Genomic DNA, 26,723 nt, shown 5'->3' with positions numbered 1-26,723 from the left:
GAAGTGGCATCTGTGGCTGTCCTCTGTCTCCACCTGGATCCGGCGCCCTGCAGAGGGAGTGTTTGTCTTTCTTACCATTAACTCTGCACCTGGCGTAGGGCTGGCTCTCAGTGTCTGCCCCTACTTGGGGTTCATGCAGTAAGTAAACCTTTACCTGAGCAGGTCAACATCAGCCTGTTTTATTTCAGTGACTGCTGGTGTCCTCCAGCTTGGACAGCTGGTGGCCTGCCCGGGCGGCCCTGGGCGCTGCGTGTCTTAGCTGTCTGTGTACCCTTGTCTTCTCACTGGCCTGAGCAGGACAGGCGCTTACTCTTGGCTTTTTTTGGTTAATACACAATTTTGTTGAGCTAAGGCTTGACATTTCCTGAACTCAAGCTGTGTTGTTGCTGATTCCGCCTGGATTTGGGGGAGTCCAGTGTCGAGTTCTGTCCCTGGTAGGGTCTGATTCCCAGGGTGTCAGGAGTAGACTCTGCCTTTATACTGATCCTTTGCAGACGGAGCACTAGACTCTGTTAGAATCCAGCCGAACCTCACCGTGGTGCTTTTCTTTCCTTCAGAGACGGGGCTGGGAACACCTTCGATCTCTCGTCCCTGTCGAGGTACAGTGACAACTGGGAAGCCGTCACGAGGACGGGAGCCACTGAGCACTACCTCATCAACGTGTGCAAGTCGCTGGCTCCGCAGGCCGGCTCAGGTGAGTGAGGTCTCTGACAGAGGTGCTCATGGCTTGTAGTGAATTTATGGGTGAAGGGGAAGTAAGAACGGATTCTTCAATGGCGCATTGCTCTCTGACACATGAGTGGTTTTGCCAAGAAGCAGCAGGAGGAATTATCTGAGGGTCTTGATGACCCATCCCTGGCGTGGTCCAGGGTAAATCAGTGCTGAAGGCTCTGTTGGGAGCATTATAACCATTGTTTGAACGTGGGGAGCTAGAGGGTAGGTAGAAACAATCACCGTGGCAGGTAATTCTTAGCCAGGGCAGGAGATAGGAGGGTGGGAAATGGAGCTCTGGGTATGTGCCCTCTGTATTCATTGAGTGCAGAGTGGGTGGGGTCTTGTTAAGATGCACCCAGACCCTTGGTGCCAGTGATGAGGCTAGAACTCAGTTGTGCCCGTGCAGCTGGGAGCAGCAACCCATGGAGACCTTGGTGCCATCCATGGCCCCCTGGGATCCTGGGGACGAGACTTGTCCCGTTTTCTTAGAGTTTTACGCAGCCTCACCGAGGCAGCCTCTCGTCTGGCTCAACTCAAAGCGGGTGCTGTTCCTGTCTTTTTTTTTTTTTTTTTTTTTAAACCCAGAAAGTTAGTTTTCTCCTCTGCGTGGTTTGAGGCCATGGCCCACTTGCCCTTGCCTTGTATGCGGGCTAGATTGGTGACACCGAGGCTCTTACTAATCCAGGAAGTGGGACTCGTTCTTTACCCAGGGCAGATGACTCGGACATTCCGGGGACTGGGAAATTGGCACAGTTCTTGGTGACTTCTTAAAGTAAGATAGCACATGAATATAGGCCATTTAAAATGTCCCATGGGCGTAATCTGGGTGTTTCAGCTTCATCTTGTTTGGGGATCAGAAATAACTGAGGCTCTTCTGCCTTGAATTCTCCCCACACCCCATGCTCACCCCCAACCCATCTGTGGTCAAACAGCGTCTCACGGAGCGAGAACTCATGGTGTCACTGGCATCTGACTTAGTGAAAGAAATCGCTGATATTTCTGCAGTGATCGTTAGAATCAACTCTGTCGCGTGCCGGACATTATGTCCCTTGTTAAGTCCTAGACTGGCCAGGGGCTGATGGTCACTCCTAATTGTCTCTGCTTGTGCTGCAGAGCCATGCCCTCCGGAGGCGGCCGTGTGTCTGCTGGGTGGCTCCAAGCCCGTGAACCTGGGCAGAGTGAGGGATGGCCCTCAGGGCAGCGAGGGCGTGACTCTGCTGAGGTACGTCGATGGTGACCTGTGTCCGGACCGGATCCGGAAGAAGTCAACCACCATCCGCTTCTCGTGCAGCGAGAACCAAGTCGTAAGTGACAGCTGTCTCGGCCCCAGTGCGAGTCCAGGGCCAGCGAGACCGATGTCTCGCTTCCTGGGATGTGAGCTGAAGAGCTCGGGGTGACCCAGCCTAACAAAGGGCATGCGCGGCGTGGCCTCGGGCCCGTGGCCCCGGGGTGTCCACCCTGGCAGTTCTTGCTCCAGAATTCGGTGGTTCTCTTTGGAGTTTGACTCAGATCCCTGAAGGCCGGAGAGAGAACTGATATTTGGTAACCTGCCCTGGTCTTCCCGGAGGCACTTGGGTAAAGCAGAAGGTCGGGCAGACCCGGTTCCAAGGTCGCTCTCCCACTTCCTGGCCGTGTACCTCGCTCACTTAACCCCCCTAAACGGGGCATCTGTTACCAACGAGCTCAGCCTGTGCTGCCAAATTGCCACGAGGTTAGAGAGAGGAGGCGGGAAGCGCCGGGCACCGTTTCTGGCATGCGGTTGGTGCCTGGTAACTGGGGTCTCGTCTCATCTCTGGATGATTCCTCCACGGACGGGTTGGTACGTGTAGTGCAGCAGGTGGGGGCTGAATCAGTGGTTTCTCTGGACTGTTTTTTCACCGCGGGAGCATCTCTGCCGCGGAGATTAAGGTGCAGCCTGTGTGCTGTCTGGTGAAATTTGGAAGTGAGGTCAGGCTGGCCCAGGGCACCCCATCCTCGGTGTCAGGACAGAGGACCACCGTCCAGCTGCGTGCGGCTGGCCGTGGCGGGGGGGCCTGAGGTCCGCCCCCTTGACGGGGTGGCAGCTGAGGTTTCCCCCTCAGGAGGCTGTGCAGAGGCTGAGCCTGGACCCCTGCGCTGCTGGGCCCCATAGACTCGCTCAGCTGTGTATCTGAGGAGAGAGGCTCACGGCAGAGCTGCTTGGTCTGTGGAGGGCTCTGTACGCGGGTGCCGGGGGCTGGTTTGTCTGGGAAGGAGGGCGCTGCTGCACGAATCTTACCCTTTTACCCTCGCCGTGTGGACAAGACACGTCTGAGAGGCAGGGAGCCTTAGCCCAGGTGGTGGAGGGATGGGTTAGGTCATGACTAGCTTTCCCTGAGGGTCTTCCTGTTTGTCCATCATCATGGATGTCGGTTCCGTTTTTCAGGACATTGTCATTTATTTCCTCATTCGCGCCTCACAGTAGCCCTTTGAGCGTCCTTCGCCACCCTGTCCCCGACCCCACCTTAAAAGCCTCAGCTGTAGGAAAACGTCCCTGTCCCCCGAGTGGATTTCCGGCCCTGGCTCCCCCTGTGTGTGTCAAGCCCCCAGGGGTATCTCAGGAGCAAACCCTGACCCTTTGCTTCTCCCGAGTCTGCCCTCGTCCCGTGAAGACACCGAGACGGGGGTGTCATGGGCTTGTGGTGCATCACCGGGGAGCTCCTGCTTGGCACCCGTGGGCGCTGTTCCCTGCGTCAGGCGCGCACCCTGGCAGCAGCTGTGTGCCCTTCGCTTGTTTCTAGAACTCCAGGCCCATGTTCCTCAGCGCCGTGGAGGACTGCGAGTACACCTTCTCCTGGCCTACGGCCGCTGCCTGCCCTGTGAAGAGCAACGTGCATGACGACTGCCAGGTCACCAACCCCTCCACGGGTGAGGGACCCTGCCGGCCACCCATCCCCACACCCTCAACACACGCGCACGTGCACACACAGACACACACGCAGGTACACACGCATACACATGCATGCACATGGATACACATGCACACACGTGGGCACACACGCACGTGCACACACATGTGTGTGCGCGCGCAAGCGGTGAGAGACCCGGTGTGAGGCTGGGGGGTAGGCACCCCGGGCAGCAGCATCCTGCCCTGTGGGTGCGCGTCTGGCCTTTTCTGCTGGATCTGCCCGGTCCTGTTGACTTGTGGTTCTTCAGTGCAGAAGAGACTGAGCACCTCCCTGAAAGCCGTGCTCCCCGTAACTCCTGTTTCTGGGGTGCTGGTCCCAAGCTCTAGGCTGGCGGATCTGGAGTCAGCCTCCTGTTCCTTTCAGAGTTGACGTGGGGCAATGAGGAAACCACAGGATCTCAGCTCTGGGCCCGGAAAGGTTCGGGGGTGGGTGACTAGCAGCGGGAGGGAGGCCGGCGGGCCCTCCCAACCCCACTGGAATCGCCGTGGCCGCTGTGGCCCAGGCGCAGGACGCCCTGAGCCGCTGTCTCCTGGGTACTTTCTAGCTGTCAGGAAGGTTTTGGGGGCCACGTCAGTGAAGGGGGGCAGTGGCACGTGACGAGGGATCAGGAGGCCCGACGGCTGGCGGGAGCTGTGTGTGAGCGCCGGTGATGGGTCACCGTGTCCCCATCCCTTCCCCCGAGCAGGACACCTGTTTGACCTGAGCTCTCTAAGCGGCAGGGCCGGGTACACTGCCGCCTACAGTGAGAAGGGGCTGGTCTACCTCAGCGTGTGCGGGGACAACGAGAACTGTGCCCCTGGCGTAGGTGAGTGCGGCCTGCCCTCCCGGCCCCGAGGTCAGCCTCGGCCTCTGCGTCCCTCCGGCGAAGAGGTCAGATGCCTTCCTTCGTGGGCGGCAGTGGGCTGGTAGGGGTCTGGGGGCTTCGTGGCCACGTGATGGAATACTAGACGTGTAACATTTGCTAAAACCACACGGGACCCTCCAGAGGGTTAGCTGTGAGTCTCAAAGTCTGGTTCTGCAGAAGATTCTCATCGGAAAGCAAGTGGTTTGAATCCATAATTGTGTGTTTTCCACTCTCCCTTCTGCGTTTGGGACAGGGGCCTGCTTCGGACAGACCAGGATCAGCGTGGGCAAGGCGAGCAAGAGGCTGAAGTACGTGGACCAGGTCTTGCAGCTGGTGTACGAGGACGGCTCCCCCTGTCCTTCCAAGACCGGCCTGAGCTACAAGAGCGTGATCAGCTTCGTGTGCAGGCCCGAGGCCGGGCCCACTAACAGGCCCGTGCTCATCTCCCTGGACAAGCAGACGTGCACACTCTTCTTGTACTGGCACACGCCCCTGGCCTGCGAGCAGGTGGTGAGTCGGGCTGGGCACGTGTGGCACGGCCCACCCAGGGGCCCTGCTCCACTTCTCCTGCGACTCCCTCGGGCCCCCAGCCTTTCTCATCCACTCCTGGGGCCCCAGTCGTACCTGGTTCAAAGTGCCCGATGTTAGGTAACCAAGCATTTGGGGACACTGGTCCACCCTTCGTGCTTTTTTGGTTCAGCTTATATTGTCGTGAGTGACTTGGTGGTCAGGACACGTATTGCAGACACCAACGAGGCATGTTTCCTGCTTGACAGACGGAATGTTCTGTGAGGAACGGCAGCTCCATCATCGACTTGTCCCCCCTCATCCACCGCACCGGGGGGTACGAAGCGTACGATGAGAGCGAGGACGACGCCTCTGACACCAGCCCTGACTTCTACATCAACATCTGCCAGCCGCTGAACCCCATGCACGGGGTGCCTTGTCCCGCCGGCGCCGCTGTGTGCAAAGTTCCCATCGACGGCGCCCCTGTAGTGAGTAGGGAACCAAGGGCGGAGACCATCCTGCAAGATTTTTAACAATCTCCTTCGTGCCGTGTTTCTGGCTTTCACTGGAGAGTTTTCAGGCAGAAAGAATGGGGAAATGAGCCAGGACTACGTGAGTCTGAGTCCACTAGGGGAGGCGGGCTGTAAGGAATTGTGCGTCGAGCTGCCGGCGGATGAGGGTTGTCAGCAGTTATGGGAGAAAACGTGGACACACACGTGTAGACACACTGTTTTGTATCAGGTCAGGAGGCTCAAGGACGTTGATGGAACTTGGTTTCTTGGCGGACACGCGGGTCTTGTGTCATTGAAACGCTTGTGAAGTGCAGGCAGGTTCTTTGGTAAATGAGTTGTAATTAAGGGTATAAGCTGGTTTGCTAATAGCTAAGTATTCTGCCTTCCAGTATAGATTTGGAACTCTAAACATTGTCTCCATGAGTTATAGTCATGTTTTGTCAGATTCTTAGTATGTTTTATTTGAAATGCATCTCAAAAGTGGTGTGTTTGTCTGCATTCTTGACACAGTGAGTCCTGTCATAGGGTATCTGGACGTCCTTTTTTTTTTTTTTTTGCAGTACGCGGGCCTCTCACTGTTGTGGCCTCCCCCGTTGCGGAGCACAGGCTCCAGACGCGCAGGCTCAGCGGCCATGGCTCACGGGCCCAGCCGCTCCGCGGCATGTGGGATCCTCCCGGACCGGGGCACGAACTCGTATCCCCTGCATCGGCAGGCGGACTCTCAACCACTGCGCCACCAGGGAGGCCCTGGACGTCCTTTTGAAAAATGGATGTTGTCTGTGGCGTTGGTGGGGAGAGATTTGGGAGGGCTGGGGAAGTTGGCTGTGATGTGAACTTGACAGAGGCGTAGCTACGTGACAGGTGCAGGGCCTGGAGCAACCAGATGTTGGCAGGAAGTGCTGTGGTGTCAGCCTTTCTAGTGGTGCAGGGGGGAGCCTTGGTGTGAACCACTTGCTGACAGGTCCAGTCTGCTTTTCCCGTCTGGCTACCTTTCTCAGATTTAAAAAAAATGCAGGAAGTTCTCTAATTAGAGAACTAATTAGAGAGGATGTTGTGTCATTGTGGACCTAACATGCCCCACAGTGGTGAACAAAGCACATTGTGGCTTCATTCACATACACACACTCATCACACGCACTCATCACACTCACATGATCGTCACACACAGTCGTCACACTCATCTCAGTCATCTCACACACACATCACACGCGCACATCATGCACACTCATCACACATCTCACACTCGTCACATGCATTCATCACACACAGTCATCACACTTCTCACACATCACACACTCATCACTCATCACAAACTCATCTCACACACATCACACGCACACTCATCACACTCATCACACATGCATCTCACACCACATACTCATCCACGCACACTCATCACACACGCACTCATCACATGCGCTCATCACACATCTCACTCGTCACATGCATTCATCACACACCCTCATCTCACACTCATCTCGCACACTCATCACACACAATCACACTCATCACATGCACTCATAACACACTCATCTCACACACACACGCACACTCATCACACACATGTACGTACACACCGTTCCTGGCCGGTCACTTTCCTTTCACTTGCATGTTTATTTTCTCGAAAACACTTGCTGAGCGGCCAGTGTGTGCCAGGGGCTGTGTGAAGCTGCGGAAGATGGTGGGGAGTGCGTACGCGTGTGCTCCGTGCCCTCTGAGGCCACGCTGTGGGCACCACCGAGGAGGCAGCTGTCCCAGCGCAGTGCTGGGCAGGAGACTGGGCTTTGTTGGGGCAGCCACGAGCCGGAGCCAGAGACCGTGCAGCCGCCCTGGTGTAACTGGGGGAGAAATGCCTGTTGCCTGGAATCGTCAGAAATTGGCCCTGAGTAGAAGTAGAACCATTGTTATTAATGTAGGACCGAAACTGCTAACCACGGGCAAACTAGGTTTCTTTGTGGCGCCTCATTGTCAGGACTTGTCAGGTGAAGCTGCTGTTAACCCAGCGTCTTTAGGTGCTACTCGTCTTTGAAACAGATGGCATGTAATTTTTGCAGTTCTCTGCTAGCCGTTACTCCACTAACTTGAGTAAAAAATTACTTTTCTGAAACATTGCTTCTTTCTTCGTTTAGGATATTGGCCGAGTCACAGGACCTCCGATACTCAATCCGATGGCTAACGAGGTTTACTTGAACTTTGAAAGTAGTACTCCGTGCCTGGTGAACAAGCATTTCAACTACACCTCGCTGATCGCCTTTCATTGTAAGAGGGGTGTGAGCATGGTAAGTGAGCACCTGTTTACAAGGTAGGAGCCAAGGTGTGGGTCGACGAACCAGATCTGGAAACCCATAAAGCCTGTTTCGGACCAAGGATGCCTGTATTCACAACGCCTGCCTTGCGTCATGTGGTATGCCAGTGGTGCATGGAATAACTTAAAGCCATTAATTTAACAATAAGTAAGCCCACCCTGAGTTGCCAGGGCAGATTTTGCTCACAGAGGCCTGTTGTAATTTAAAAATGTGAAACACTTGAGCATAGAAGTGGCCCTCACCTTTGCCTACCAACATACAAAAGTGTCAACTTTGGTTTTCTTTTTAGAAATGATAACATTAGTGATCTTATTCGGAAGTCAGGTGTTTTGGCAGCTGTAATCACTCAGGACAGAATCCAAATTTTGGAAGTTAGCAAACGAAAGAAGACCTCTGGAATCAAAACAGCTACAACAAATTTGTACCATCTACTTTTAAGGAGGCTATTGATTTTTGTTTTACATGCATTTAAAAAACAGAACTGGTTTCCATTATAAAAAAAAAAGTGCTATTTTATAAAGAGTTTTGCGTTAGTTTTCTCTCGACCTCCCTCTGAGAATGGGAGATAAATTGGTAGATTGTGGCCCCTGTTTTGCACTGACTCCGAAGGGCCACTTGATGTCACATGACTCTGCAGGGGCAGCTGGGTGTCCACCCACTGCTCCAGTGGAGAGCTCTTTGCTCCAGGCAGCCTGGCTTTCAGCCCCTTACCTGTGCTTCTGAAATCTCTAAAACTCCAAAAACTTAAAATCCTTTGACGTGACTGGACTGGGGCTACTTATGGTCTGTATTTGTCACAACTAATGTGAATATGTAGAAGTGTTAATGTACTTGATTACAGGACCGTGTGTGTGTGTGTGTGTGTGTGTGTGTGTGTGTGTGTGTGTGTGTGTGTGTGAAGACAAACGCATATCCTGAACTGCCTCTGAAAACCCTGAAGGTGATGAATTCTAAGGCTCTTGTGGCTGAAGGAGTGCAAGTAAAGGTCATGGTTCTGTAACATGAAATCTCAGTCAGGTGATTCTGATTCCTTGGCCTGTAGCAGGTTTGTGAGGGAGAGGGGGCTGTGGCTGCCCCAGATGGGTGACTGGACAGTGGCCTGGCAGCAGCCTGCCAAGGAGGGACAGACAGACAGAACAGTCATTGAGAGAAGGGGGAGAAACAAACCATTGCTTTCTGGGGCCTCTGCATATAGAGCCCCAAAGCTCCCAGACAGACCTTTCCCTGTTCAGAGACTGTTGGGTGTGAGGATAATCCTGAGTGATCAAGGCGAGGGAAGCCGTGATCATCGGCTCCCTTGTCTCTGCAAGTGGGGGCGTCGGGACACACGTCCGCAGGCACCCCTGGACTTGCGCTGGTCTCGGAGCAGCGGTGCGCTAAGGGTGATCAGTAATTTGGGGTTTCAGAAACGGTATCTCACGCTGCATGTGCAGTCAAATTTGGAAAGATTTTCGAGGAGATTTTATTTCCCTGTGTTTTTTATCTTTAGTGGAGATATTTTATTCACTTACATTTATAGAAAAACAGATTCTCAGCTACAGCTAAAAATGAAATTCCTCATCTGTTTTTGTGGCTGTTGCTGAATGAGGGAGGGAGAAAGCACCTTGATTTATATTTATCTACGATGCTCGGCCTGTGGAATGTCTTGCCTGGTCACTTCTCTACCTGACTGTAAACATCCTCAGTTTCCCGAGATGGTGGATCAGAGATGCATACAGAATCACCTGCGTCCGTCCTTTGCAGTGGGAGGGTCTTGGTTTCACACACTTCTCTGTCATGACGTTTAAAGATCCCTCCCTTTCTGCCTTTGAGCTGGGAGCGTGGAGCATTGAGATGCTGTCCCTCTCTAGGTGCAGGGCCACGGCCTCGGGGCAGCGAGGAGCTGGGGCGTGGGCAGGCCTGCCTCGCAGTGCTTGGAGGGCAGCGCTGCTTCCTTGCCGCTGGCAACGACGATGGCTCCCTCCTCTTGGAGAGGGCCCACCGTGGGTCGCCCCGTGCCGCTGGCGGTCTGGAAGCGGTGCAGGAGCCCGCAGCCCCCGGTCAGGTGTCTCTGGCACTTGCGGGGGAACAGGGAGGACGCTGTGCTTGTTTACCCGCGTGGGTTCAAGCCCGAGCCCTTCCTTAAAACAGGGGACTCCGAAGCTGCTGAGGACCAGCGACTGCGACTTTGTGTTCGAGTGGGAGACCCCGCTGGTGTGTCCTGACGAGGTGAAGGCAGAGGGCTGCTCCCTGACGGACGAGCAGCTGCACTACAGCTTCAACCTGTCCAGCCTCTCCAAGAGCACCTTCAAGGTAGCGCTGCTCCCCCGGCGCCCGCCATCTCGGGGCCACCGCCTGGGTTCTTTCTGATGCTCGCTTGCATCTCGCAGCGTGGCACGTGCGATCATTGGAGGACGTGTGGCCGCGAGGCAGTGCGTGGCCGGGGGCGGCCTTACTCCGTCCCGGGCGGGGCTCGGACGGTGTGCAAGCCAGTCGCGGCTCACACCTGAGACGAGCCTCGCGGTCGGAGCGGTTCTTTGTTCTGGAGGGTTCCGCGGCCCGGTGAGGGGGCAGGGGGGCTCTTCATGTCGCAGATGGAGAGCAGGTGGCTGCTCGTGTGTGACCGCACGTGGACACGTGTGTGACCACGTGCCCGTAAGGGGCGGGGCCGGCAGAGGCCACGTGGACCCCCCTCCGTCTCCGGTGTGACCACAGAGGTGCCGGGGGGAGGGAGCTGTGGGCCCCCCAACTCGAACACGTTTGGGTATGTAGGGGGCTGGTCCGGCCCCGGCCTGAGCACTGTGGACTGTTCGTTACGTGGCTGGGGCCGTGGCCTACGTCCGTGTGACATAGGTGTTGCTGAGTCGTACGGCCGTGGACCGAGCCCGCGAGATCCCCTGCCTCCCAGGGGATCGCAGCTGGTGAGCGGTGAGCTCCGAGTTGTGTGCCCAGGTGCCAGCGGCCTGGCTGCTGTAACAGAGACCGTGCCTGGGTGCAGGCCCTCCTGACGGGTGCGCAGCAGGTGCGGCCTGCAGAGGCTGGGCGGCAAGGGAGGCCCCTTCGGTCAGGCTGCGGCCGTTCTGCGCTCAGCTCTGAGTCCTCGGCGCTCCCAGGTTACAGGCAGGAGACGCGGGCTTCGGGAACGGGGGCGAGCCGCCTGGGGTCTCGCAGCTGCCGCCCCCCACGGGCCCGCAGGAGCACGGCCAGCAGGGCTGCCACCGGAGGGCAGGGCCTCGGTGCGGAAGGCGCCCAGAGAGTGGACAGGGCGTCGCCCTCTGGAGGGGGTCAGGGCCCCAGAGGAGGAGGTGAGCGCCAAGGCGCCCAGGCACAGCCCGCGGACCCAGCCGCCGCTTGCCCGCACGCGCCTGCTTCCCGCAGCGCCGGCCCCCTGCACCTGGAGACCCCTCACGGCTGCGGGGTGATGTCTCTCCAGGTGACCCGAGACTCACGCACCTACAGCGTCGGGGTGTGCACCGCGGCTGCGGGCCTGGACCAAGGAGGCTGCAAGGACGGAAGCGTCTGTCTGCTCTCTGGGAGCAAGGGGGTGTCTTTCGGGAGGCTGGCGTCGATGAGACTGGATTACAGACACCAGGACGAAGCTGTCATTTTAAGTTACGCCAACGGAGATAACTGTCCTCCAGGTAAATCTTCACAGGGGGTGAATTTTACGTTCCCAGGAAACATGAAACTAGACCTGGTAGCAGGAGAGAACTGAGGAATGATGCTGTAGATGCTGCGAGCACCGGGACCTTGGCTCGGACCATGGGATGACCCATCCTAACAGCCCTGGGTGTGAGCTCTCGGGCCCTCGAACTGCTTGTCACGTTGTGGCCGGGAGGCCTGGCAGTCCCCACGTTGGCGGAGGGTGACCATTACCATTTCTATGGGGAATCCTTGTTTGAGGTGACGGCGCCTGGTAAGGCACAGCCAACGTGGTGCTGATAATCAGGGTCACGCAGACTTCTTCTCTTTCCAGAAACTGAGGAAGGTGACCCGTGTGTGTTCCCGTTCGTGTTCAACGGGAAGAGCTATGAGGAGTGTGTTCTGGAGGGCAGGGCCAGGCTCTGGTGTGCGACCACCGCAGACTACGACAGAGACCATGAGTGGGGCTTTTGCAGACACTGTAAGTGGGAGAGCGCCAGGTCCCAGCCAGGCCCGTGAGGTAGCCTTGTACCCGCTGGAGGCCTGCTTCGTGCTCAGGTCTTTCTGGACGTCCAAGTAAACGGCAGTGATTCTGTTGCATATAATCTTCTAGCCAGGGCTCTTTTCCATAAAGAAAAGTCGTCTTTAATTGTTCCGTGGGGTGTGTTGCGTAACCGTGAACGTACACCGTGGCGGGGCCAGGTGAGGGGCAGGTTCGAGGTAGTCAGCTTATGCACGAGAAGTTGTTTAGCGTTTGTAAGTCATCAGGGAGCAAAATGATACAAATTAAGGAGTTAGAAACGTTAAGTTTACCAGGGAGTACTGTAGCTTTTGTTTGGAGGCTTGTTAGGGCAGGACCTTTCTCCTGGTCTGTCAGATGACACGTTTTTAGGTAATGAATTACAGGTATCTTATTGTTACTGTTTTCATTTTTCATTGTCATTCACACATTAATCAAACACTGAATACCTGTCTGCAAGGCACTGCGCTATTATTGTGAGCTTGATAAGTGCAGAAGGAGATACTGTGCCCCGAGGGAACTTGGTCTATCTAGGGTTGAGATACATGAATGGAGCACAACAAGACCTGGCCGGGGCTGCGTGGGGAGCGGCCAGGGATGGACAGGGTCCCTAAGGGCCAGCGCAGCGGAGGCGGGGAGGAGCCTCAGGACGAGCGAGGGACAGGCTGGGTCTGACTGGTCCCGTGTGCTGTCCCAGCCAACAGCCACCGGACGTCCGCGATTATCTTCAAGTGCGACGAGGATGCCGACGTGGGGCGGCCACAGGTCTTCAGTGAAATCCGTGGCTGCGAGGTGACGTTTGAGTGGAAAACCAAAGTCACCTGCCCCCCGAAGAAGATGGAGTGCAAGTTCATCCAGAAGCACAAGACCTACGACCTGCGGCTGCTGTCCTCCCTCACCGGCTCCTGGCTCTTTGTCCACGACGGGACCTCGTGAGTAACCCCCACCTCGGCCACGTGCTGGCGGGCTGGGTGCTTGGTGCTTTAGCTCAGACTCTGAAGGCGGGATGGCCTCATTCCTCTGACGCACGGCGGGTGGTTTGGAAGCAGAGGTGACAGAAACCTTCAGAACCCAGAGAAGCCGCCGCTGGTCAGCTGTGGGCCTGGTGGAACTGGTCTCGGTTTGGTTTGTGTTTGTGAGGGTCAGCCGTCCGTGGCTGCGTGTGCCGGGGCGCGTGAACCGTCCCAGCTCTGCTGCCCGAAGTCCCTAGGCCGTGCTGGCCCGCGGTGGGTTAGCTGGGCTGACTGCTCCCTGCATAGAGCCTTCCCCCAGGTGCTCCGGGATCCTTCCGTCCACACGGCAGTGGGGAGCGTGGACCTGGAGGGCCTAAGTAGCCGTAAGCGAGGGAACGACTCGCCGGGGTTGGAGCCACTGCTTGTCCTGACTCTAGACCACCCGAGTCTCGGGGCTCCCCCCGTGTGCCTGGTTGGCACACTCGCTTCTTCAGCGTCCAGCCACTCTTTGGCCTTTCTTTACCCAGAGACCTGTTTCAGTGCTGCGTCCAGAGGTGCTGTGAAATCCTTGGCTATCAGGACGATTACCTTTTCTGAAAGGAATGGAAGGAGCTGCCCCCGAGTGTGCAGGACAGACACTGACCTTGCCTCTCTCTGTGTCGTTTTACAGGTACTACATCAATCTGTGTCAGAAAATATACAAAGGGCCCCTGGACTGCTCTGAACGAGCCAGCGTTTGCAAAAAGAGCCCCTCCGGCGACGTGCAGGTCCTGGGGCTCGTTCACACGCAGAAGCTGGACGTCATAGGTAAGGCCTGGGCCCTTGTCGCCTGGTCACAGGTGTCCTGTCAGATTCGGGAAGGTGGAGGTGTCTTCCTGTGACCAGAGGGTCAGCACGGGCTTTGGTTGAAGCCTCCAGGTGTTATTCTCAGTGACTGTTTCTCAGACACTTGGCGCCTCCCGGAGCATCAGAATAAGTACTGCTCTGTGTCCTCTGAGATGGCAGGCCCTAGTCTGTGTGTCTAGAGTGTGGGCGACCTTGGGAAGGTATGTGTCCTCAGGAAGAGGGGAGAACGTTCAGGGTTCCTCCGAGTCCCGGCTCCAGCCTCCGTGTATACATGCAGGTGTTCACCCGGGGAAGCCGAACCATGACATGAGAACCTGGTAAAGACGATTCAGGGTACATTTTCGTAATGTTTTCATTCGGAAACGCAAAATGAAGCTCGTCTCAATAGTTTTCATAGAAAATTCATCTTGCAGTTGGTTGTTGAAAGATTCTTTCATCATGTAAAAAGAAAAGGCAGGGTTTTTTCTTAGTTTAGGAACAGGTGCGTTGGGAGGACGAGGAAGAAACAACGTTCGCGGGGCCTGTCTGGCTGGAGGGGGTCCCCGAGCTGTCCTGATTAGAACACGGGGAGCCTGTGTCCACTCCAGCTGTTGACAGGGAGAAGGGGAATTCTGGGGAACCACTGTCACCCTTGAGAAAAACCCCGACTCTGCAGGTTGGAAGTGGGGCGGGTCACCCCCCACCCCGGCAGGAGTGGCCAGACCTCCTGGCCCACGGCTCGCCCTCCGTTGGAGATCTTGGTCGTAGCCGCCACGAAGGGCACAGGGGCTGCGGGTGGGTCTGTCCTTGCTGTCTCGTCCTCACGTGTGGATATTCGACCCGTCCCTCCCTCGGTTTCCCACAGCCAGGTGAGAAAAACGAGAACATGGAAGCCTCGGGAAAAGATGAGCTAGTAAAACCTGTTCCCTGACACACCAGGCGGGGTCTTACCCTTAGGCCCCAACAGGACGACCATCTAAGGCCAGTCACCGTGACCCCCACGAGCATTTAGGGGGTGTGACCTTGTGGGGTGAAGAGATGGACTCTTGTCCCAGGCATTAACAGTCCCCGGCAAGCAGGCTTTATACGTGTGTGTATGTGTGTGATTTATGTGTGTGTACACGTGTAGTCCTCAGTGGCCCAGGTAGGTGTTAGAGTCCATTTCACAGGTTGGGTAACTGGAGGTGTGGAAGGTTGAGTGTGTTGTCCATCTAGTATGGGACTGGGGGCACTTCATTAAGACCTATACCTGTTGGTTCCACGTTCCAGAAGTTTAAGAATTTTTCTTGAAAGCTGTGAAACCCTTTCTTACAAAATTTTCACCAAAGCCCAATATTTAAAACAAACTCACCCAGAGCAGCCTTGAGCCTCGGTGGGTCCGGGAGAGTGGGCCTCACCTCCTGTCGAGGGGTCCCCGTGCCTTGGCCATGCCCCGGAGAACACCTGGGCAGCAGGTGCCGTCCCCTCCACGTCCCCTGCCTCGAAGGACGTGGGTCGGGTGTGAGAGGGTCAGGCCGGAGGACTGAGAGCCACCGTCTGTGCGCTGAGCCAGGCTGGCCTCGGGCACCCCCAGGACAGCTCTCGGCTGCCGGTCGGGGTTGCTGGCCCCTGTGAGACGTGCCCCTGGAAGCGCAGCCTTCTTATCGCGGCCCCTGCAGGCTGGGCTTCCCCTGGTTCTTTGACCACGTCATCTTCAGAAGCAGAAAGAGCTCCACGTGGAGCCAGGGGGCCTGAGGAAACCAGAGCCGTTGTGTGTGTGGAGTGTCACGCTGGAGGGTGGACGTCTGGCGCCTGCCCTGTCCTGCCCAGGAGGCTCAGGGTGGGGAAGCGCCTAAAATGGCACAGAAGTTGCGCACGGCGGGGGCCCCGGCTGCCCGCTACACCTGGGCACTCCCCACTCGGCCCCGGATCGCACGCTGCGGGGGTCTCCCGGCCACACAGGTGAGGAGACGGTGAGCGGGGGTCGGCTGGGGTCTGAACCCCGTTCTCCTCTTGCCGTGTGGGCAGCGACACGGGCTGGGCACGGTCACCAGGCTTGGCGGTGCTGATGACCCGCGTAATGAGTCTCCAGAGGCACAGGCGTTTGTTTGTTCGTGATACAGGTTTCACTTCTGATACGGGGGCTCCTGCGATGCCCTAGAAATAGCATCAGTTGAGTCGTTTGTGTTTCAGATGACAGAGTCATCGTGACTTATTCAAAAGGCCATCGGTGTGGTGACAATAAGACGGCATCCGCTGTCATCGAGCTGACCTGTGCGAAGACAGTGGGCCGGCCTTCGTTCACAAGGTGAGGGGATGGCGTCCCCCAGGGGAGCTGTGCACAGGGTGTGCCAGGACCCCACCGGAATTCCTCCCCATGGTTTCCCCTTGGGGGCGGCAAGGGGCACCGGCTGCTGAGACCCGTGGCCTGGTGGAGCTGGGGTTGCCCCTCACGGGGAGGGGTCCCTGGATGGGGGCTGCGACAGGTGTAAAAGCAGGATTTCACCGGCTTCCGGCTTTGAATGTCACAGTGTAACCAAAAGGGCATTGATTGGTGCCACCCACGGCCAGCTGTTCAAGCAGCCTGTCTGGGACCCGTGGCCGGCACGGTGGCACCTGGGATGCTTGCTCTTGGATTATCCTGGAAATCTCTGGGCAGCTCCGTGTCTGGGGCTGGGGGGGACCGTTTGGCCAGCAGAGGGAGCGTGTGAGCTTCTGTGTTTGTGAACCGACTGATTCCTTCCAGAAGCTGGGCTTGGGAAAGGGGAGACCCAGGCGTTGTCAAAGGATTCAATCAGGTGGAGAGTCTGAGGTGCTTGTAAAGCAAATATTCAAAAATCTAGGAGCAAATCTTTCCAGCTTCTAGACGTTGCACAGTTTCTAAATTTTAAGAATACATGTAAGCGCTTGCCTGCTTTTTCACATGGCAGTTATGCTGGATGGGCATCTTCCTGATTGTAAGTCGCCCTCCTGGCCCGGCGGCGTCCTCTGGTTTGGGAGGGTGGCCGTGACCGTGGTCTGTGTGCCGCCTGCAGGTTTGACGTGGACAGCTGTGCCTACCACTTCAGCTGGGACTCGCGCGCAGCCTGCGCAGTGAAGCCGCAGGAGGTGCAGATGGTCAACGGGACCATCACCAACCCGGCCAACGGCAGGAGCTTCAGCCTCGGGGACATTTATTTCAAGTCAGTGGAGCATTTTCCTTCTGGGCGCTGCCACGTATTCAGATCTCTCCCCGGCCGAGGGCTGAGAGATAAAGAAGCCCAAGTGTTTGTGGGTTTTAGTTACTGTTTCCAGGTAGTCGTCATATTTCGCTCAAACAGAGGGCAAGCACTACTCAGCTACTGAGTGTAACACCAAAGATGCTGAGTTCTCTTGAGCGTAAAAATAAAGTCGCCCCTCCTCCCTCGCCCAGGGGTTGGAGCTGGAACCTTCTGAAACAAGTTTTGATGAGGAACTTCTGGGCTTATTAGTTTGTGAATTTAAAAGTCAGTTGCTCAGCGGTGTCTCTGGGTGGGTCTCGGGGTCCGGGGCTGTGCCTGGGCAGGGGGAAGCAGGCGTGGTGCGGGGCACAGCACCTGAGAACAGCGCAGTCAAGCTCAGAGCGCGGAGGGGTGGGCAGTCGGACGGAGAGACGGCAGGTGGTGCCCTCGGCGGTATCCTGCAGCCCTGCCCCGTACCCTGGGCTTTGGGTCCAGGTGACAAGGGCTCTCCTGAAGGACCGTTGGAGTCACCCGACCTTCTCTGTCTCTTTAGGCGATTCAGCGCCTCTGGGGACATGAGAACGAATGGGGACAAGTACCTGTACGAGATCCAGCTGTCCTCCATCACCAGCTCCACGAACCCCGCGTGCTCCGGGGCCAACATCTGTCAGGTGAAGCCCAACGACCAGCACTTCAGTAGGAAAGTCGGGACTTCGGACAAAACCAAATACTACGTTCAAGGTAACTCTCTCCATCCAGGTGCCACGTTTAACTTCCTTGGAGGAACTGTAACATATTTTCATGAACAAATGCCCTGTGGTTGAAACGTCAGATCAGTTTTAGCACAAAAGCCCTGGGTCCGATCCTGTGTCTTGATACACGCTTGTCATAGCGGACTGAGCAGCGTGTGTCAGACCCGAGCGGTTCACCGTAGGGAAGATTTACTTCCTAAACAAACAAGCAAAACGTGGTCTAAACCAGAGGTGGTGAGGTGGGCGTGCGTGGCCACGTCCGGAATTTCCTTTGGTTTGGTTTTTGTCACAAGACATCTTTATTTTGAGACCTCAGATGTTACTGTAGAAGGCTAAGTAAGAGGTTTCGTGTTTGTCAGAAGGATGAGAAGAAAAGAGAGACCTGACCCAGGTATTCGGGTGGGTGTGGAGGGGAGGGCCTTCCGCTGCGCTGACGGAGCTTTTCCTTTGTTCCCTTCCGGTCGTATTGAAATATAATTGACATACAGCAGTGTATAAGTTTAAGGGGCACAGCATAATGATCTGACTTACATACATAATGAAATGATGACCGCAGCAAGTTTAGTGAACACCTGTCATCTCATATGGATACAAAATTAAAGAAAAAGAAAAAAAAATTTTTTTTTCTTGTGATGAGAACTCTTAGGATTCACGCCCCTAATGACTTTCAAATATAACGTACAGCAGGGTTAATTATGTGTAGCATATGGCATATGATATCCCTGTTATTAATTTATAATTAGAAGTTTGTACCTTTTGACCACCTTCATCCAGTTCCCTCTCCCCCCAGCCTCCTCCCCTGGTAACCACAAATCTAATCTTTTTTTTTCTGTGAGTTTGTTTGTTTTCGAAGTACAGTTGACCTACAACGCTATTTCAAAATGATCACCACGAAAAGTCTGGTTACCATGTGTCACCACACAAAGATATTACATGATTATTGACTATATTCCCCACACTCTACACTTCATACCCGTGACTCATTTATTTTGCACCTGGAAGTTTGTACCTCTTAATTGCCCTCACTTATTTCTTTCCTAATTCCTTCTTGACCTTGAAAGAATATTTCCAGGAGGCAGCCTCATGTGCTTTTGTTTTAAACAGCTAGTCTTTCACTATATACCATTTCATGCTTTGATTTTTTTTAAATTTATTTATTTATTTATTTATGGCTATGTTGGGTCTTCGTTTCTGTGTGAGGGCTTTCTCTAGTTGCGGTGAGCGGGGGCCACTCTTCATCGCGGTGTGCGGGCCTCTCACTATCGCGGCCTCTCTTGTTGTGGAGCACATGCTCCAGATGCACAGGCTCAGTAGTTGTGGCTCACGGGCCCAGTTGCTCTGCGGCATGTGGGATCTTCCCAGACCAGGGCTCGAACCTGTGTCCCCTGCAGTAGCAGGCAGATTCTCAACCACTGCGCCACCAGGGAAGCCCTATGATTTGATTTTTGAACCAGGTGAATGAACTTGCTTTTTAAACAATTAAATGTGTTTACAAAACCAGCTGACTTTGACCTCAAAGGGCTGCTGAGAGAGAGATTCCTGGTGAGGAGGGGGGAGCAGCTGCTCCCTGAGTAGGTGCAGCCTAGAAGAGGGCGTTTACATCCTCAGGTACCGAGCTGGTCACTGCACTTGACAGCGGCTACCGGGGGCCGGGCAGAGACCTGCCAGGTCAGTCTGGCTCGCTTCCATGATTCCCTGTCATGGGGTCAGCCCACTGGTCCCCTGTTCTCTTCCGGTGATTCTGGGTCAGATACTGGAGTCGTGCAGTGGCTGGTTGGGCCCTCTCTTGAGGTGCTGTCCTCAGGGCCTGGCCCTGTAGTGCTTGGTAAATGTTTGTTGACTGACTGAAGGGCTGCTTTAAACACCTCCAAGGCCACTGCTCAGCAGAGAAGGAAAGTCCAAGCTCTTTTGAACACAGCCTGGAAGATTTTGACAGACTCCCGTTTTGTTAGCGGCTGGTTCTGCAAACGCACCCAGACCCAGCCATCAGGTTACTCACGAGCCCCTGCAGGCCCCATGCCGCCCATGCACAGGCCTTTCCGCTGGACTGCCTCCGCCCACCCCATCCTCCTCCTCCTGCCTGTCCCAGCTCCCTGCTCCCTCCTTCTCACGCCCAGGGGCGCTGCTGCAGGTGTGCCTGCAGCAGTGGTCAGGCTCCATGCCACAGCCCAGGTCAGGGTCCCAGCCACTAGAGTGAGAACCTTTGCATCCATAAGGCCTGCGTCTAGTCTAGTTGGCCTCCTGCGGCCCCCCAGCTTCAGGGTGTGCATATGTACACGCACACTTGTGTGCGCGCGTTTACTTATTCTTGGTTAACGAAATCCTTTTCAGACGTCTTCACTGCCTTCATTCACCAGCACTAGGAAGTAGGTTTACCTTGAAGCCTTGGTCCACATTCCAGGAAGAATGCAGTTTAACGCCCTTCGCGAGTCTGCACGCATGCGAGTGGGCAAGAGCGGGAAGCGGCAGAGCCCGTCTCCGGCTGAGATCCAGGGCTGCCACCTCGGCCCCTCGCCGGCTCACCAGTGTGAGCCCTCGTTCCAGCCTGGGCGACAGCCCACTCGGGGGATGGCTCAGCCAGTTACGAGTGAGGACGTGCGGGGCGTGCCCGAGCCCAGCCCGCGGGGCCGGGTCTCGGCTGCCCTCCAGGCGTGTCGCTGCACACGCTGCACTCCCTGGTGCTCCAGTGGTGGCCGCTCGTGAGGGCTCTGAGTCTCCAGCCACCAAGGTGTCCACACTAGGCAGAGTCCACACAAGCTCCTCTCACTTCTGACACCAGCTGCAAGTTCAGAGGGCTCCATCTCTGCCTCGGATTTGATAATTCCCTAGATGGATGCTCAGAACCGAGAGCTGTTTTAGTTGTGCGTACAGTTTATTACAATGAAAGGACACAGAGTAAAACCAGCCGGTGGGAGAAGTGTGTAGGGTGCGGTCTGGGAGGGAGCCAGACGCTTCTGTTGTCTTCTCCCTGTGGAATCAGGACGTGTTATGTTCCCAGCATAAATGTGACAGTGCACACACAAGAGCTCAGGAACTGACCAGGGAAGCCCACCCATCCCTCAGTGTCCAGAGGTTTTATTGGGGCTTCATTGCGTAGGCTTGACTGATTGATCACTCGGTTGGTAGGTTACATGGCTGGTTGGTTGGTTGGCTGATTGCTTGGTTGACTGACTGCCTGGTGGGTTGGTTAACTGATTCGTTGGTTGACTGGTGGGTTGACTGACTGGCTGGCGGGTTGGTTAACTGATTTGTTGGTTGACTGGTGGGTTGGTTGACTGGCTGGTGGGTTGGTTAACTGATTCATTGGATGACTGGTGGGTTGGCTGACTGGCTGGTTGGTAGGTTAACTGATTCGTTGGTTGACTGGTGGGTTGGTTGACTGGCTGGCTGGCTGGCTGGCTGATTGGTTGATTGGTTGGTCAACCTCTCTCTCCAGGTGGACTGATACCGTGTAGACAGCGCCCCCCTCCATATTGCTAGCCGAGGACAAAGGCCATACCTCTTTTTGGGCAAGGTTCAAGTCTTTCCCACATTCTGACTTAGGGCAGGGGCCCCATAATGTGTGTTGAGCAGTCTGTGAGAGCTCATCTGGGACATTTGATGAAGGACCCTTGCGTCTGATTTTAAGTCTCTGCAAACTTCTTACAGGCTATGAAAAGGTAAACTTGGCCCACTACTGAAACACCAGTGGTAATGGTGCTGTGCTTGTGTGTGCGCCTGCCTTGTTGACAGATGGCGATCTGGATGTGGTGTTTGCCTCTTCCTCCAAGTGTGGAAAAGACAAGACGAAATCTGTCTCCTCCACCATCTTCTTCCACTGTGACCCCTTGGTGAAGGACGGGATCCCCGAGTTTAGCCACGAGACTGCCGACTGCCAGTACCTCTTCTCCTGGTACACCTCTGCCGTGTGTCCTCTGGGGTAAGTGGGGTCCTGCCCCACGGTGTTCCCTTAACTCCAGGAGCATTGAGGCTGTGTCCCAAGGTGAGTTGTTGAGGGAGAAGCTATCTCCTGGGCTGTGACCACTGTTTCTTCCCAGAGAAGAGAGCCGTGTTCCCGGGAGATGAGGGCGGCCAGCGTGTCCCTGAGTCTTTGCTCCAGAAGTGCCTCTGTGCTCTCGGGGCCCTGCAGAGGGATCAGAGAGGCCTGGGGGAGGCGTGTTGCCCAGAGCTTGGCTTTTCTCGTTCTCTTAGTGATGAAGGGTCGTGTGCTGGAGGATTGCCTTTCCTAGTCCTCCTGCCTTAGTGTCACCATCAGAGGGGTTTGTCCGCTGTTGTCCTCCACCTCTGGTGGATCTCGTCTCACTGTGCGGGGCAGCAAAGGCAGGGCCACCGCCTGAGCTGGGCCTTGCCAGGCACCGGCGGTGGCGGTGGCTGAGTGTTGTGGCCTCCCCGCAGGGTGGGCTTCGACGGTGAGAATGCCGGGGACGACGCGCAGGAACACCAGGGGCTGTCAGAGCGGAGCCAGGCCGTCGGGGCCGTCCTCAGCCTGCTGCTGGTGGCGCTCACTGGCTGCCTGCTCGCCCTGCTGCTCCATAAGAAGGAGCGACGGTAAGCAGAGGGGAGTGGGCCGGGGGGACAGGCCGGTGGTTCAGAGTCGGTATCTGGGCTCCTTCTTTTGAGCCCATCAGCAGCCAAAGTGTGGAAGCGGTCCCCAAAGCTGTGTTTTGTAAACGTCTGCGTCCTTGTGATGATGTGTCCCGTCTGATGAGGGCTGTGGACCCCGTCAGGTCACGTGGCAGACGCTCTGCGGGCCTTGGCCTGGCCCACCTGTTCCCAGGATGTGGCTCTCTGCACGTGTCCACAGAGGGACAGAGAGTTGAAACACCGGTCCCGAGCTGACTTCCTTCTGATCAGCTGACTAGTCTGCCCTTCACAGGGGGGCATTTGTCAGGTACCGGTGTACCACCTCCTCCATCGGCTCCCCTTTGCTGGTGAAAGGTCTTGTCACTCACAGGCAGCATGACCGTCCAGCAGATTTCATGTCACACATGCGTGGGGCCCAGGGCTCTGTGTGTACTCAGCCCTGTCCAGAGTGCAGGGGTGGTCCGGCTCTGGGGCTCCCTGTTGCCTCTCTCACCTGCCCGAGGAGCCAGAGACAAACGAGAGAGGGTCGGGGAGTGCTGACCGCAGCCATCCCGACCCTGGGAGGCTGTCAGTGGGACGCAGCCCTGGGGTAGGAGGTCTGGGTGTGGGCAGCCCTGCGTTCGTCCGTTGGCCCAGTAATCTCAGCGCAGCCCCGGGGTGGCGGGAAGGTGTGGGTCATCATATTGACGTGGAAAAGCAGAAGGACAAATGCTGGGCCACTCACTCTGGCCTTTCTTACACCGTGACAACGGGGAGCAGGATTTGGAGCCGCGTCCGTCTGGCTGTAAAGCGTTCTTCCTGCTGAACTGGTTTACAGCCCGGCTGTCGTGGGTTGAGGGAGCGCGCGCTCTTGGGGGTGCGGCCTCCCGGTAGCGGGCCCTCGGGAGCCGGAGGGGGGCGCGGCTGCAGCCTGGAGTAACTTGGGTCTCCTTCCAGCGAGACGGTGATGAGCAAGCTCACCAGCTGCTGTCGAAGAAGCGCAAACGTGTCCTACAAATACTCAAAGGTAATTCCCTGCTGAGGTCTTTGGGTGACTCAACACGCACGCACGCACGCGCTCGAACTGTTGTCATGATGTTGGTCAGTGACTACAAGGAAACTGTCATCGCGGGAAGTTTGAAATGGACAAAGGGAAAATGTCCCTCTGCTCTTAACCCGAACACACTTGTTCTTTTTCCTTCAAGTTTTTCTCATTGTGGTTGCAGCTAATTTCTTACAGTGTTTAGTATTTAGCTTACTTCTACTTTTTTGGCTATTCTACAAAAAAAGATGGTAATGAAAGTTTCTGTGCCTCTGGCATTTGGATGACTTCCTTAGGATAAATGTCTAGAAACTTAGGCCAGGGTGCCTGGATGCACTCGTGGCTCTTGAGCGTACTGCCAGCTGCTTTCTGAAAGGCTCCCCTCAACGACACTCATCCGCGCGGCCCCCGCACGGCCCCTCTCCCTGCTGCCCGAGGGCACCTGGAGCACAGGGCCCCGTCCCCCAGCACTGTCGCCTTGTTGCTGCCCGCCTTCCTGCCTCCTGACACAGTCTGCCTTGGTTGGGTCTCAGCAGGAGCCGGCAGTCGCCAGCCGTCCGCTTCTCCCTGAGGGGGAACACGGGACCGTGATGGCTGCGGTGGGCTGGGAAGAGGGCCCCGACTCTGGGTGGGTCATGGAGGGAGGGGGGCAGAGGAGGCCGACGAGGTCTCAGGCGGACCCACGGTCTCTGCTGTGTCCCGGCAGGTGAACAAGGAGGAAGAGGCGGACGAGAACGAAACTGAGTGGCTGATGGAAGAGATCCAGCTGCCGTCGCCGAGGCCCGGGAAGGAGGGGCAGGAGAATGGCCACATCACTACCAAGTCCGTGAAAGCCGAAGCCCTCACCTCCCTGCACGGGGACGACCAAGACAGCGAGGATGAGGTGCTGACCATCCCGGAGGTGAAAGTGCACCTGGGCAGAGGGACCGGGGCTGAAGGCGTGCACCCACTGCGGCCCCCGCCGAGGAAGGCACTTCGGGAGCGAGCAGACGACCGGGTGGGGCTGATGAGTGGGGAGCAGGCCAGGAGGGGGAGGCCGCGGGCCGCGCAGAAGCCCGTGAGCTCCTTCCACGACGACAGCGACGAGGACCTCCTGCACATCTAGACCGCGGGGTGCGCTCGGCGACCCCGCCGGCACCTCCAACCAAATAAGACTTGGACTCCGTGATGCTTCTGTCATTTTTGCCTTTAACAAAAACTGTTTCAAAAGGGAAAAGTTTTGGTGATGGGGGAGAGGGTGAGGAGGTGGGTGCCGCTCTCTGTGGTCAGCGGGATGGGGCATCGCTCCAGCTGCCGGAGGGCGGCGCCGGGGCCCCGTGTTTAGTCCCAAGTCCTCGCATAGAACGTGGCCGCCGGGCGCTTCCTAGCACGCCCGGGCCAGACGCGTCTCGGAACAGAGGGCTGCATTTGCAGAAAACCCTTGCTGCTTTAGGCCCTGTAGGGTATTTGATCATTATATTTTAGCATTTAATTCTCTCCTCCTATTTATTGACTTTGACAATTACTCAGGTTTGCGAAAAAGGAAAACAACAACAACAACAACCGTTCTTTCCTGCCGGCAGGGGGTAATCTATCTGTCCATCCCTTAGCAGGGAGGCTGTCGGGGTGCTCGGGTGGTTTCATACGAGGCTTTGAACTGCTCCACGACACGTCCTCTAAGTTAGACTCTGCCGTTCTGTCTCTTTTCCCTTTTGCTTCTGTCTCGTAAGGGCACGTGCGTGCGCACACACACGCGTGTGGGTCCCTAGTGCCTGGGCTCTGGAGGGGGTCTGCCTGCTGTCTGCCTCTGGTCAGTAACGGCTGCAGCTTTTTGCATGACGTCTTCAATCCTAGGTGCACAGAGCACAGTTATCAGTATTTCTTTCGCCAGCTGGTGAAGTCAGACAACCCACCCAAAGATTGATTTGTGCGTGCGTGTGTGTGTGCGTGCGTGTGTGTGTGTGTGTGTGAGAGAGAGAGAGAATGGAGTTGAGATGTCAGACTTTTTTCCGGACTTGGGGGTGTAGGTCTCACCTCTTCAGGTTCACATGATACCACCTTTACTGTGCTTTTTTTTTTTTTTTTAAGAAAGTGTTTATCAACCATTCGACCTATAAGAAGCCTTAATTTGCACAGTGCGTGACTCACGGAAATTGCATGAAAGCCAGTGGGCCAGATTCTCGCTCCTAGCGTTGCACCTGGATTCCTGCTCGGGGTGGGGTGGGGAGGGGGGCGGCCAAGGCCGGCCTCTCAGTCTGCAGGACGGGAGGGCGAGACCACTGTCCTTCCCGGCTGTTGGCTCCTTTCTTGAAGTGTTTAATGAATGACTTTTCTTGCATTATAGAACTGTATATAGACTCAGTGGTATTCATATCCTGGAAAGCAAACCAACCTACAGGGTTCCTTGGTTTGTACTCCGTTTGGCTGGCTTATTTGATTTCAACATGAGTGTATTTTTAAAAATTGATTTCTTTCCTCATTTTTTTTCAATCAAATTTACTGTAATATGAAGTATTCAACAATTTGAATAAAAGATAAATTATTAACCGGGTGTTCCTGCTTTTTCCCCACGAGAGTGAAAAGCTGCCTGGTTAGTTGCCAAGCCCAGCGCCCTCTCTGTGCCTCCTGGTACATGTCCGGATGGCAGCCGACCCTTCACGAGCAGCACATCAGCTTTCCCTCTGGAGTCTCCCTGCGTGTAGGTGCTCACCCGAGGCCCCTGGGGCTTCTGTCAGCTTCATCCACACCTGATTCTTCCTCCTTCCGAGAAAGGGTATTGTTACCAAAACAACCACCGTGCGTGCAGATCCCATACTACCAGAAAGCATCCTGGTGCGCAGCCCAAGCTAACATGGGGGCAGGAGGGGTTCTCTTGCACAAATTTGGTTTCCATCTGAAATTACTGACTAGTGATGAGAACTTCTTAGATATTAATGTGAAAGCAGACCAAACGGAGTTACTACAATGTCAGACTAGACTTCGGAGTTAGCATCCTTCCCTCCTCAGTTTCTGATCATTTCCAATTGGGGTGACTTTTTTATTTTTAAGGATTTTACAATGTCTCTCCTGAGACGGACACTCTGGGGTCTTATAAAGGTTTACATTGTGACCCCAGAGTTGCTGGTCCTCGGACACTGTGTCCAGGGGAATATTCTCCAAGCCACTCCCTTCCTGCTAAGACGCAGGAGGCCCTCTCTGTCCGGAGGGGCACTTGCAGGTGCTCGCTGGCCCTGTTGGTAAACTTGATGGTGGGGAAGTTCTCTGTCTGCACCTCGGGCCACCTGCCCTGGTGCCCAGCTTGTGCCGGCCGCAGAGGGATGGGGAAGTGACCATGCGCGTGAAGCTTTTGCTCAGGCTCTTGAGCCCCTGCAAACAGACTAACAGCCCGTGCCAGCTGTGGTCATAGGTAGTTTAGGAAAACGCTTCCTGATAGCAAATAGGAATTAGAATCTTTTAAGATTCTAGTTAGTTTCCTTTTA

General features: G+C 55.8%; 1 protein-coding gene across 1 annotated transcript in view; it reads left to right on the top strand.

Annotated features, from left to right (window-relative positions):
- The window catches only part of IGF2R (insulin like growth factor 2 receptor), a 110,186-nt gene extending 84,396 nt beyond the window's left edge, over positions 1–25,790 (top strand). The window contains exons 30-48 of the mRNA XM_060115321.1: positions 558–694; positions 1,828–2,018; positions 3,474–3,600; positions 4,327–4,446; positions 4,739–4,995; positions 5,262–5,480; positions 7,634–7,783; positions 9,941–10,102; positions 11,223–11,430; positions 11,766–11,912; positions 12,649–12,883; positions 13,575–13,711; positions 15,902–16,016; positions 16,744–16,890; positions 17,462–17,649; positions 21,393–21,579; positions 22,056–22,208; positions 23,181–23,250; positions 23,972–25,790. Of these exons, the coding sequence (XP_059971304.1) occupies positions 558–694; positions 1,828–2,018; positions 3,474–3,600; positions 4,327–4,446; positions 4,739–4,995; positions 5,262–5,480; positions 7,634–7,783; positions 9,941–10,102; positions 11,223–11,430; positions 11,766–11,912; positions 12,649–12,883; positions 13,575–13,711; positions 15,902–16,016; positions 16,744–16,890; positions 17,462–17,649; positions 21,393–21,579; positions 22,056–22,208; positions 23,181–23,250; positions 23,972–24,370 (3,349 nt within the window). The 3' untranslated portion in view covers positions 24,371–25,790. The remainder of the gene's footprint in view (positions 1–557; positions 695–1,827; positions 2,019–3,473; positions 3,601–4,326; positions 4,447–4,738; positions 4,996–5,261; positions 5,481–7,633; positions 7,784–9,940; positions 10,103–11,222; positions 11,431–11,765; positions 11,913–12,648; positions 12,884–13,574; positions 13,712–15,901; positions 16,017–16,743; positions 16,891–17,461; positions 17,650–21,392; positions 21,580–22,055; positions 22,209–23,180; positions 23,251–23,971) is intronic.
- Positions 25,791–26,723: the final 933 nt, after the last annotated feature.

Source organism: Mesoplodon densirostris, chromosome 12 (assembly GCF_025265405.1).
Source record: "Mesoplodon densirostris isolate mMesDen1 chromosome 12, mMesDen1 primary haplotype, whole genome shotgun sequence".
Taxonomy (NCBI): Eukaryota; Metazoa; Chordata; class Mammalia; order Artiodactyla; family Ziphiidae; genus Mesoplodon; species Mesoplodon densirostris.
This window is presented reverse-complemented; position numbering and strand designations above follow the sequence as displayed.